The 13,383-nt window shown below is 41.8% G+C and overlaps 1 protein-coding gene across 1 annotated transcript in view; it reads left to right on the plus strand.

Moving 5' to 3' along the window:
- The window catches only part of gak (cyclin G associated kinase), a 128,152-nt gene that overhangs the window by 89,654 nt on the left and 25,115 nt on the right, over nucleotides 1–13,383 (plus strand). Inside the window, exons 19-24 of the mRNA XM_085983219.1 lie at nucleotides 488–681; nucleotides 3,743–3,898; nucleotides 5,208–5,693; nucleotides 7,501–7,659; nucleotides 11,276–11,416; nucleotides 12,751–12,876. Coding sequence (XP_085839345.1) covers nucleotides 488–681; nucleotides 3,743–3,898; nucleotides 5,208–5,693; nucleotides 7,501–7,659; nucleotides 11,276–11,416; nucleotides 12,751–12,876 — 1,262 coding nt within the window. The remainder of the gene's footprint in view (nucleotides 1–487; nucleotides 682–3,742; nucleotides 3,899–5,207; nucleotides 5,694–7,500; nucleotides 7,660–11,275; nucleotides 11,417–12,750; nucleotides 12,877–13,383) is intronic.

A 13,383-nucleotide genomic window follows, 5' to 3' on the forward strand; every position in this document is an offset into this window, starting at 1 on the left:
GAGAGAGTCCAATTTAAATAATTTATTTTTCTCCCTCAGCATAGCTAGATTATTTTGGCTAATGCAATCTGTTCTTAATTAATAATTGGTTTTAAAACGTCAAAAAGAATACATTTTTGTCTTTTTGTTGTTGCCGATATTCAGAGAACTGTCCTGTTGCTGTTGGTGTTTATGCTCAGATGATAAACGTCTCAAAATTGGTTCAGAGTTCAATCCAGAGGCCTCAGTGACCCATTACTCTTTAAGATAGTGGTCAAATATCCAAACATTATGGATTAGAGACACTTGTCTCTGCCTTATATAATTTAAAACTTGAAGTAAGCAGTTTTGTTTTACTGTAATTCAGTCTATGTAAGAGTATATGCAGTATGAGCTCAATGGGATTGTATGTCCCAGTATCAGGAAAACTGAGATCAGAACAAAGCTAAATGGAAGGTTTGGTTTAATTGTAAAATGATTCTGATGAAATTGTGATTCTGTGTTGTAGGTATGATCTTGATGCATGTGACATCCAGGAGAAATATCCAGATCTCTTCCAGGTAACTCTGGAAGTAGAGGTGGAACCTCAAGACAGCGCCAGCAGTAATATGCCACCGTGGGAAAACTTTATGACAAAGGGACTGAATCCCAAGATTCTCTTCTCTAGCCGAGAAGAACAGCAAGAGATGCTATCTAAATTTGGTATGTTTTAGAGACCCAAACCAGTATGTGCAGCTCAGAGAAAAGAATTTATGTAACTGCTTATGTAAGAGCAAAGAATATGGGGTAAGAATGAGGAGAGGGAGGATTATAGAAAGCAACAAAAAAAATCCAAGAAAATTATAATGAGGGCGAAAAAGCAAGTATGAAAAACGCCTTGCAGATGATATCAAGGATATGAGCAAAGGTACATCAAGAAAACGGGATACTAAAAGTACTAAATATTTTATTTTGGTCTTCACAGCAGAGAAGTAGGACACAGAAACCAGAAGTACAGGGACTTGGTGAAAGAGAGAAAGTTACTCGAATTATATAAAACAGAAAAATTGAAATGTTTAAATTAATGGTATTAAAGTTGGATAAATCTCCAGGCCCCAGACTGTTTCTTCCCAAGGGTATTAAAAGAAATAGGTGAGCAAATCGGAAATGCAATAGTTATAATCTTCCACAGCTGACTTCTATCTTTTTGGGAGAATACTGAAAAGCTCTGTAACAATACGAGGCCACTTCCAACCAACGTAGTAGTTTAATTTACATGGAATGTATGATTGAATAGAACACAGGATATTCCAATGAGATCTATTTATTTCTTTTTGCTCCTTCTACCATGACGAATAGCAAAATATGCAACCTTGGCCTATTATAGGCTGACCTCACTTCACAAGTCAGCAGTCCCTACAGTAACTGCCATTATCATTTTCTTTTTCAGGCTCCATGCATTCATGCCTTAGCTTGTGGACTTGTAGCCTCCCTCACTGCCTGGAGGGAAAGCAAGACCTCTCTGGCTGACTTGGACTACCTAGACTGATTTCTTCAGAGAGTGATAGAATGATAAAAGCTGACCTCTGACCCCTTCCTCAGCTCTCTGTGTGGAGGATTGGCTTGCTGAGCTGCCAAAGTTGCATGAAAAACCCTCTCCCTTGGTGTGGGGAGCTCATGGTACCTCCAAAGCCTGTTAGCTAAAGCCACCACGCTGGGTGTATTAAATGAAAACCCATTCTATCCTGACGATGCGAGCTCAAAGGCTTCCCATTGTCTCATAATTAATGTGTATATAAAAGTAAACGGTTTTAATGGCTATCTCATTTCCCCTTGGGATAGCAGATGGATATTCCCAACCAACCAATATTCAGTGTCTACAGATTTTTTACTATCAAGTCATAAGCTAATACTGGATCTTTGGGAATTTAATTAGCCCTTTGTAAACTGAGCTTAACTTTGTATCAGTAACGTAAAATAAACTAAACCAAACATTCCCCCTAAATCAAATCAATAAAAATCTCACTATGTTACAAAGGGAGTATGTCCAAGTGTGCAGTTGATACTAAGATAGGAATTGAGAGGAAGAGAGCAGAAGAATGCAATAGAACATTGATTAAGCGAGCAGGCAGAACCATGGCAGATGCAGTTCAAAGTTAAGTATGAGGTAATGCGCTTTAGATGCAAGAGTGGCAGATAGGAGTTACAATCTAAATCAGGAAGCTTTGTAGACACTTGTTTGACATAAAGGTTTCAAATTAGGCAGGTTCATAAAGGAACTGACTGCTTCAATGTAAACAGCTTCAGAAGCTGTAGTCTCCGAGCTGCCAACATTAGGGAGATGTTAAGAGTGATATTTGTGCTCAGTAAGAGTGACGCGTATTGTAATTCTGTTTATATATGACATACTGTATATCTGAATAGCGTACATTTCAAACCACAGTGAGTGATTCCCTCGTAGTGAGTGACCATTAGCAGGTCTGGTGACATACACAAATCTTTGAAGGTGGCAGGACAAGTTGATGAGGCTATTTTAAAAAAAAATACAGGCTTTATAAATAGAGTACAAAAACTAGGAAGTTATGTTAAACCTTTAGAAATTATCAGCTGGAGTATTCCAATTCTGGCCACCACACTTCAGAAAAGATATCAAGGCTTTGGAGCAGGTGCAGAGGAGATTTACTATAATGGTATCAGGGATGAGGGACTTCAATTATGTGGAGAGACCAGAGAAGCTGGGATTGTTTTCCTTGGAGCAGAGAACATTAAGGGGAGATTTAATAGAGGTGTTCAAAATTATGAAGAGTTTTGATAAAGTAAAGAAGGAGAAACTGTTTCTAATGGCAGGAGGGTTGGTAACCAGAAGACTCAGATTTAAGATAATTGGCAAAAGAATCAGGGGGAGATGAAGAGAAATTGTTTTACACAGTGAGTTGTTACAATCTGGCATGCACTACCTGAAAAGGTAGTGGAAACAGATTCAGTAGTAACTTTCAAAAGAGAATTGTATATATACTTGAAAAGGAAGAATTTGCAGGGCTATGGGGAAAGAGCAGGAAAGTGGGACTAATTGGATTGCTGTTTCATAGAGTTGGCACAGGCATGCTGGGCCGAATGGCCTCCTGTGGTATGATTCTGTGGTGGCTGGGGAGGAAAATGTAATTTTTTTTCCTGAGAGCTGAGCTATGTGTATCAGCTCAAAGAATTAATTTCTCCCTGTTTTCTGGTCCCTCACTCACTCATGCCAGCACTTTGCAAAGCATCAGAATCTTCTGTTAATATCTCATTTATACTTCCAGCGATCAGTTATTCCACTCCTCCCTGTTTCCCTACTCCTTCTGTATCTATAGACATATTTGATGTAAGCATGAATTCTAGGCAATGAAATATGGATCAACAATTTATGTGTAAGAAACTATTTTGGGTAGAGAGTGAAAAGTTTTGCATGCCCTCTGTTCCAGGCACTTTCTCTAGAGCTTGCAGGTGCACGTGTATTAATGCTTATTGGTAACCCACTTAACTATTGCATTAGATTTTGTTAATCTTTGTATTATATAGGTGAGAATAAGTTTGTGCAGTACAAAGAACTTCCTCAGTGAAGGCATCTAGTTTGGTTTGGTTTTTGAATTTTACTGTGCTGTCACTCACAAGGGCCAATGTTTATTGGGTAGTAACGGTGAAGTGTGAAGTTATGCCTAATATTCAGAAAAACCCGTTGACGTAGAGAAAAAATATAACTTGAGAAAGTTCTGAAATTTATAAATGTTTTTCTCACCATATAAAGGAAAACCTGAACTACCCAGACAACCAGGGTCAACAGCACAGTATGATGCAGAGACCCCTAAATCAGAGCACGCTTCAGAGAATACAAGTGAAGATGAGGCATCGCATCAGAACAGTGACACCTCCAACAGTTTTTTCGAAACACTAAATTGGGAAGGTGAGTGTTGCCTGATCTTGATGATTGTTCAGATTTCAGCTAGTGCGGTATATGGAGGTTTCATTTTATTAATAATTCCTTGATTGTTGTTTCACATGGGTGCTTATATAAAAAAAAAAGTTCCACTGCATATGATAAAAGGAGCAAGACCTTGCAGTTAACCAACTTATTCAGAAGTTGAGTATGCTTACCATCAAATTCACAAATAAGTAAAACTACTAAGTTATTAGTTTTACATCTCGTGGAGAAATATTGGACTAGCTTCACCATCTTATATAAATGTAGTGCATGCATTTATATTGATCTAATCTTCACTGAACTATTTTTCAACCATTCTGGTTAGTTAGCCATCTGAATACATGTGTTGGAGTGTGTTTGAAATTAGTTAAACCTGTAGTTAAACCTGTAGTTAAACCTGTAGTTAAAACTATGTTCTTACACAGAAAATAGTTGGAAGAACAATAAAGACATAAATAATTATTTCACTGCTGAAAATTAAGCAGGCACTTTTCCAAGTGATATTATTAAGGCTGTGGAATGTCTGACGTTATTCTATGTTAAACACCATCGATTAATCTGAATTTGTGGACTGCTTGAATTTGATTGGGGGAGGTTAACATTTATTTCTCATAACTTGGGTCTGCCAGCAGCATAGCATCCTCTTTACTTTTAGCCTGCTTATTTTTTTTGTTTGTTTTTGTTTCAAGCTACGTTTCCAGAAACTTTTTTTTCATTATTGCTTTTTGCTTTGAAACCATTTCATGGAGGAATAACACCACCAACTTTCAACTCTCACTTCTCTCCTGGACACACAGACTAGACTGTTGGCTGAACCATTGAGGAAACACACCAAAGGGTTTTTTGTAGAAGATTGCCCAGTTGGGTCAGTGCACTACCTGGTGTGATACTAAGCAATACAGACCAGGAAGGTTGCAGCCATGATCCCTGATCTGTGCTGAGTTAGCTGGCCTCGGCTGGTGGAAGCACTATAGTTGAACTTGATGTTCTTGGACGATGGAGGGGGAAAATAAATTCAGAGTTTCCCGCGCTGTTCTCCAGTGTTTCCTGCTCGAAAGTGCTTGTGTTTGGTCACCAGCTGAAGATAGATTTAGCTGTGATGGCCGTCATGGTCAAATGGCCCACCGATTTACTGATCAAGCTGACATGAAATATAGCGAGTTGGTGAGATAGCAGAGAGCCATTGCCCTTGAAACAATATAAGTGGAAAAAAATAAAATTTGCACTTAGTGATTTTAATGGCTTGTGTGAATCTAGTCAGTTTAGGCCTGACACTTTGTTTGTTCATCAGAAGGAAAAGAGGACTCCAGGGCTACTGAAGGACAGTCTCCAGATGAAGGTCATTCAGGCTTGGTGAATGAAAGCGGGCCATCAGATGATGAGTTTGCTGCTTTTTCCAGTGAGCGCAGCACAGTGAAAGTTGATGAGCCAGAAAGCCCAACTCAGCCAGAACAAACGGACACTGTGAACTTTTTCTTTGAAGCAGATTTTGAAGGACCAGCAGAGAAAACCACAGAATCTCCTCCCGAGGACAGTGTGGATTTACTTGGACTGAATAGTGATGTCCAGTCTGACACTGCTCCTCCTGCAGCGGAAATGAAGAGTTCATCTAGCAATGCTGATCTGCTGAACGATTTGTTTGCTGGAGGTCCACCAGAAATGCAGCAGGAACTCTCAGCTGACCTTATTGGGGGAGGGGATGATTTCTTCTTCAGTGTGGCACCTCCACCGCCAGTGGAACCAGCTCCTGTACCTCCTGCAGTGCATACTTCAGCAGGTAGGTATTACTACTAGATGGATATCACTCACAACTACCGGATAACTAGAACTGTCAATATAAGAAGCTTTTTTGTTAAATTGGAAAGTTTTGATTGGTCTAGAGATTAAACATAAAAGGTGCCTTTGTGTCTGGAGGTGTAGTGAATGAGGAAAATATTTTCACGTCTGCCCTGCCTCCCCTCAAAAGTTTTGCTTACGAGTAATACTATGTACATCACTTTCTGTTAGTATGAACTGTAGACTTATCCATGCTCACTGTTTCACTAGTGGTTAGTTGGAGGTGGATTTCAAAATGGTTGAGCTGGTGTATCTGTTCCTCTTCCACCCCCTTCACAAACTGGAATCCTTTGCTTCTAGGTAGCACTCTGTGTGCTGGTGCAGCAAATTGCTCATAAACTCACTCCACCAAGGCAAGTAGGCTGGAGTGTCGAGCAGCCCTGGGGTTTGAACACGTGACCTGTTTCAGAAGAGAGTATGATTGAATTTGCCAAACTGCCTCTGTAAGCTTCATGCTTGTTTTGGAAAGTACGTTATAAAGAAAACAGGGGGCTCCAATCTGAGAACGGCACATTGTGAAACAGTGTGAGACTGCACACTGCATAACAAATAGAAGCTATGATATTCATCTAAGTCGTATAGTATTCAGTACAGTAAACTACTGTCTCTCAAATCACATGGTTTTATTAGAGGACCCTGCCAATCATCAGTTCCGTCATGACATGATCATTAAAAAAACTTTAATCTGCAAGAAATTGCTGTATTTCTTTCTATATGGCATAATGTGTTATTGGGCAATAATGCATTTAATGCTTGAGCTGACAATAATGTGTCTTAGCTTCACTATTGTGGTTTGCAACATCATTTCAGTCCCTACCGCCTTGTAACAGTGCATATTTAAACGGAGCGAATTAAGGTTTAGCATCTTGATTTTAATTCTGATGATTATAGTTCTGTTCAAGTGTATTACATTAAGGTATGCCAGTTTAATTTTTATGAGGGATGGGGAACTTTTTAAACTCTGTGTCGTGTGCATAGTTGTCATTTTTCTCGTGACCCTAGTTGCTATCAGTGGAGTAGGAAATGGTGTTGACAAAATAGTGAAGTTTCTTTTTAAAAGGATAGGAAACCAGAACTAGTAATTAACATTTTAAAAGCTGCGCATGAATCAGAAATTGTTTACATTGGGAGTAAATAGAAAATTACTTTGCACATTGGGCTGTGTTGGTCATTGGAGAGTTGAAACTGCTCCGTCTAATTCCATTTCGATAATTAGTCATCCACAAAGGTTCTTGCAGTGTGGTATCAAATGTCTCCTTTAAATGTTTGGAATCTATAATTTCAGACCAGGTGGAATTGTTCAGAAGAAACTCAGTAACCTTTTAAACCTTCTGTTCCTATTCCTTTAATGGCTGCCTGATTAGTTGCCCCATTGAGGAGGGTACTCAAATCCCTAATGCTCACTTCCATTATCTACTTTAATTTGAGGCTATTGTCCATTTTACATCCCCTTAAATCAGCAGTCAAAAGCTGAAGTATAAGGGTATTGGCACCTTTTCACACTCGGCTGTTGTTCTGAAATTAATCATGCTCAATGATCTTAACAGATGAGTTTGTAAGTACGCCAAGCTGATTGACAACTCGACTCATGCTAAAGTAAAGTTTCTCCCCAGTCAGCTTCTCACTTTTCGGTAGAACTTAAGATTTATGTAAGTCAATAATGTGCACTGTGCACTTTTCGTTGATCGTTGACTGATAACAGACACTGTGATAAAATGGTTTTATTTGCCTGTTAACTTTTTTCTCAGCAGACTCCTTTGATCCGTTTGGTGCAGCATCTTCAACAGACAAGCCTGATCAAAGTGAGCCAGATTTATTTGGACAGTTTTTCAGTCCTAATGCTCCTGCTTTTTCATCCACAAATGGTATCCCTCATCCATCCTCGAGCTCAGATTTCTTCAGTATAGGTAAGGTTGTCTCAATACTGCTTAATTCTTCCTCCATTGTTTGTCTTCCACTTACGTTATTCAATAGAGGGACTGTGCCCACACATCATACCTGGTTGTCTGCCTTCTCTCCAGACTTCAAATCTTGTATTGGTTCTGAGTTTCTTGCCCGCCCTTGTTTAATGTTAAAGAGCATTTTTCCTTCCACTAGGGAAACAGCGATAAAAGATTTTGTGAAATCAAAATACTGCTCAAAAAAAAAATTTGCTTTAAACATTGTATGTAACATGCGTTCACTTGAAGAATATTTAAAGCAGTTTCAATGTTTTTCTGAGTAACAAAGAAAGTGTTCTTTAAATTTCACATGATGTGGGGTTACAGAGTACGCTGTGGATCTGTTGCTATATTGATTGCAAATTAAAGAGATCAATATTGTCAAATGTACGTTTGCTTGAACCAGGACAGAAATTTGTTCTTTGCAGTGTATGGTTAGTACAAATTTAATTAACTGTCTTGACAGAAAATACTCATCAGGGGCTAGGTTAAAAAACAAAACAAGTGTTTATAAACAGACAGAAACCATTTCAATTGTATTGCCACAAATAACAGAATAGATTCAACTTATCCTCTAGGAAGCTAGGAGTAAGAGTAGGCCATTCAGTCCCTCGAGCCTGTTCTACCATTCAGTTAGATCATGGCTGATATGTATTCAACCCCATTTACCTGCCTTTGATCCTTATCCCTTGATACCCTTACCTAACACAAATTTACTACCCTTGTGTGAAGAAGTGCTTACTGATTTCACTCCTGAATGGCCTGGCTCTAATTTTAAGATTATGCCCTCTTGTTCGGGATTCCTCAATCTTCTATACTCAAGGGAACACAAGCCAAGTTCAGGCAACCTGTCCTCTTAATTTAACCCTGGTATCATCTCTAACTTCAGTGTGCTGCACAGTTCCTTCACTTAGCGTATAGTACTGCACCCAGTTAGGGTAAGGTTTCTGGATTGCTGCATGTATTTAAATACTATGGCCTAGAAATTCAGTATAGCCACGTTTGGGGCGCTACAGCCAGGCGGCCGCTAAAGTTTGCGCCCGGCGCAACTTCGCGCCACCTTCGCCGATATTCAGTGGCATCGCCCCAAGAGGTTGCTGCTGCGCTAAAACAGGCGATGCACGACTATCATTAGGCGCTAAGCCGGCGGCCCGGGGCGATACCCCCGAGGGCGGGCGCAGCGCAGGTGCAGCGAGCTGCTGATTGATGGCAGACACTCTGGCGCTGGTGAGCTCTTAAAGGGGGAGGGTGGATTTGTGTTTTTTGAAAGGCCGAGACTGGTCGATTTGTGTTTTTGGGGGGGGCTTCTCTCCATTAGTTTGTTATGTGGGATGGGCAGAGGTATCAAAGTAATAAATGTTCTTAAATCGCACTGTCCATGCTTTCTTTTGGAAGTCCTGGTTGCCCTGCTCGGCTGAGGGCTTGTGGAGCGGCTACATTCATCTTGTGCCAGCCATTCCCTGAGAGGGGGCCTAGAACCGACGTTCAATAAGCCGCCGACGGGCGGCCCTTGCACTTTCTGCCTCCCTCCTGTGCTGGTCCTCCTCCTCCTCCTCCTCCTCTGGTGGTCCTCCAATGTCTGGTGGCAGTGGCTGAGTCCTGCGGATAGCCAGGTTGTGCAACATGCAGCACACGACCACGAAATGGGAGACTCGCTCAGGCGAATACTGTAGGGCTCCTCCGGAACGATCCAGACAACGGAACCGTTGCTTCAGGACGCCGATTGTTTGCTCAATGATGCTCCTGGTTGCTTGATGGCTGTCATTGTATCCCTCTTCAGCAGGGGTGCTGGGCGCACGGAGCGGGGTCAGCAGCCAGGTGCACAAAGGATAGCCTTTGTCCCCGAGAAGCCATCCTCGTGGGTGAGGCTGGGCCTGGCACATTTCTGCCACAGAAGTCTGGCGCAGGATGAAGGCATCGTGGCTGCTGCCTGGAAAGCGGGCATTGACAGCTAGGATGAGCTGCCTGTGGTCACACACCAACTGCACGTTGAGCGAATGGTAGCCCTTCCGGTTGCGGTAATCCTCGGCATTCTCTAGAGGTGCCCGCAAAGCCACATGCATGCAGTCAATGGCGCCCTGCACCATGGGGAAGCCCGCTAATGCTGCAAAGCCCATTGCACGCTGTTGCTGCTTGACCAGGGCCATGGAGAAGGAGATGAACTGACGTCTCCTTCTGAAGAGGGCATTGGTCACCTGGCGGATGCAGCAATGTACGGCAAACTGGGAGATGTTGGAAATGTCCCCAGTAGCGGATTGGAAGGAGCCGGTGGCATAGAAGTTGAGAGACACCGTCACCTTCACTGCCACTGACAGAGACGTCCTGCTCCTCAGATGTGGCTGCAGATCTCCGCGAAGCAGGTGGCAGATCTCAGTGACCACCGCCCTTCGGAATCGCAGCCTCCGAACACACTGCTCGTCAGATATGTTCAGATATGAGAACTGCTGGCGGTATACCCTGGGTGGGTAAGGCCTCCTTTGCCGACGCCTGTTGCCCCTTCTCCGTCTGGCCATGACTGCCACTCTCTCATGGCGTCTCTGAGCCCTTTGAATGCAATGGAGAAGGCCAACGTTTGCACCCATTGCAGCCCCCATTATATGTTTCCAATCAATGAGATGGCTCTGAAGTTAAAGACAAGTGCAAAGCTGTGGCCTGAAGCCACAAGTACCTGTGCAAGTGTTGAGCCAAACCAGAAAGCTCTCTACCTTTGTCTCTCTGCAAAGACCCGTCTCTCACAAAGAAGGAGTGTTGCAAAATGGCTGCCTTTTCTACTGCAGGAGGAGTGCCCTTTAATTTGCGCCCCCCGCGCCCCGCAGCGACTGGGAACCGTTCCCCTCTACCAGTCGCTAGGGGCGCCAGGCGCACAATAGGCCGGCGCCACTGAATTTCCGGTTTGGGGCGCACAAAGGGCGTTGCACGATGAAATGACATCAGGATCTGCACGCGCAGCTGAGCGTGCGCAAAGGCTTTGCGCCACCGCTAAATCTTTACTGAAGTTGGGGAGAGGCGCAGATCGCGCTGCGCCCGGCCGCTAGCCGCCTAGCGCCCCACATCTCCTCCTCCTAAGGCGCTAGCAGCTGGCGCAAACAACTGAATTTCTAGGCCAATAATTCTTGTCACAATCACTTGGATTCCCATTCAATAAATATTACTTGTACTATTCAATCTTTTATTTCGTTCATCATTTGCTGCTGTTCAAAGTAATTGGTTGCTTACCCAAAGTTGCATTCAGAAAAATCCGTAGAACTTCAAACAAGTCTTCATTGTCTTTCTGAGGGGCCTCACATAGTGTTTTTTTTTGTTGCTTTCCCTTGACAGTTTGCAAAAGCATATTTTAAAACAAGTAAAAATGCATCATTTTTATGTAATGAAGTGCAGTGGAGCATTAAAATTCACACCCTCTGTGTATACGGAATACAGTTCTAAAAATAGCCTTTGCAGAGAGGCCTTGCTATAATTCACTGAATACTCGATTGTTGTTTTGGGTTTAAATGATCATAGTGATTTTAGTATCCTGAGTATTTTAACGATTCTGGGAAAATGTTTGCATTAGCACAAAGTCACAAATTGTGCTTTCTTCCAGGGAATGCACCATCTGAGTCATTAAAAGTATCGTCCTCTGCCAGTCAACCAGACCTGATGAGTGGCTGGGATGCGTGGGCCTCCAGCAGCAATACAGTTCCACAACAGGATAACAAGGCTGTGTTTGGAACTACAGCACAAAGTAACACATGCTTGTTTTAAAATATGTTTTCAGTAAAACTGCATATGGTCATACTTAAAAAAACAAAATCTGAGATGTGGTATCATTGTTTTGAAAATGCATAACTTGAATTGGAACCTCATTTGTCAGCCTTGAGATCATGAGACTTGTCAGCCAGAGACCTAGATTGAGTAAAACAATCTGCTTGAACCTGCAGATCTTGTAGCTGACTGAGCTATTCAGTCACATTAAGGTTAAATATACACCACCAGCTTTCTGGTTATAATAGAAAGAAAATAAAGTACAGTAATCCCTCCCCAACCGCGGGGGATACGTCCCTGAAAACCCCCATGGTTAGTAAAACCACGGTTGGCAAATACAGCATAAATGTTCAAATAACACAATAAAAAAGAATATAAAAGCAATAAAATCATGTTATTTACCTTAATTCTAAATTAATAACCGCATATACGCAAAATTCAGTGCCGCGGTTGGCAAAAGTTGTCGCAGAGAGGAAACTGTGTATACTTGAAATCCGCGTCTGGCAAAACCGCGGTTGGAGCGGGATTCCTGTACTTGCATTTATATAGCGACTTTCATGACCTCAATGTGCCAGAGCATTTTACAGTACAGCCAATTAAGTACTTTTGAAGTGTAGTCACTGTTGTAATGTAGGAAATGTGGCAACCAATTTGGACATAGTAAGGTCCCACAAACAGCAATGAAATAAATGACCAGACCATCTGTTTTTAGAGATGTTGGCTGAAGGATAAATGTTGGCCAGGACATCGGGAGAATCCCCTGCTCTTCTTCGAATAGTGTTATGGGATCTTTTATGTCCACCTGAGAAGGCAGATGGGGCCTCAGTTTAACGTCTCATCCAAAAGATGGTTAATGTAAATATGTGGCCAATATGCCCTAGAGGAAGAGATAGACAAGGAACCTGTCTCTCCTGACTGTGTGGAATAAACCCTAGAGTATTGGTAGAAACAACAAACTTTACTAATATGTGCACAAGTGTATTGACTTTTCGCTCTGTGATTTGTAGATATACATATACATCTGTGTACATATTTATACGCCACAGTGAAACAAGTACCATTCATAGAATACCACAGCAATTAACACTTTTTTTAAAGTAATGCATTTTTGCTGATATGAATTTGCATTAATATTATATTGGCCATTATGTGCCATGTTAATTTTGATTATACAAATATATAGTTTATATTGAAGAAGATCTGTTCCGTGTTTGGCCCACAGGATAATGTAATATAAATTGTACCATTATTGTCCTTGTATGATATATTGCTACTGGCCTGCAAATAACTTGTACTGGGTCATTTCTAATGTAGATTCAACTTTTACTTCAACATCTGGTGCTGCCTCCGGTCCTCCTTCAGGTATATCATTTAGTCAGTCAAAGTCGCAGAGCTTCGATCCGTTTGCTGACATCGGTAACCTTGGTTCTAGTTTACCAGGTAATGTTATAAAGCCATTAATACAGAACCTGCATTTCATCGTGGATCCAGTTACTAAAATAATTCTTGTTGCCTTAGGGGCCTTGCATTTATTCATTCATAGTTGACATGTTAAGAGTGACGTAAAGCAAGCGCCTTACAATGAAACTGGTATTGATGAGACTGATCTGTTTATAGGATGATCACAGATTTTATTTCCCCTTGTTCAGATGCATCTTGGGTTTTGATGATGCTCTAAACCAGGGTGTCCAAACTACCGTCATTGGGCCACGTGACTCATGGAACCTGGCACTATGGCCCAGGCAACTCTATGCATTTGTGCTTGTATTTCTATATTATTTACACACAGAATCTGCGGCACAAAAACGGGCCTTTCGGCCCAACTGATTTATACCGGTGTTTATACGCCACTCGGGTTTCTCCCACTCTGATTACCCTTTCCCACATTGGCCAGTACCCCTCTATGCCCTTCTCGCTCGCGTTTACATGAAATGTTCCCTTAAAGGT

The sequence above is a fragment of the Somniosus microcephalus genome, chromosome 1, assembly GCF_052327205.1.
Source record: "Somniosus microcephalus isolate GS21.2 chromosome 1, FLI_Smic_1.0, whole genome shotgun sequence".
Taxonomy (NCBI): Eukaryota; Metazoa; Chordata; class Chondrichthyes; order Squaliformes; family Somniosidae; genus Somniosus; species Somniosus microcephalus.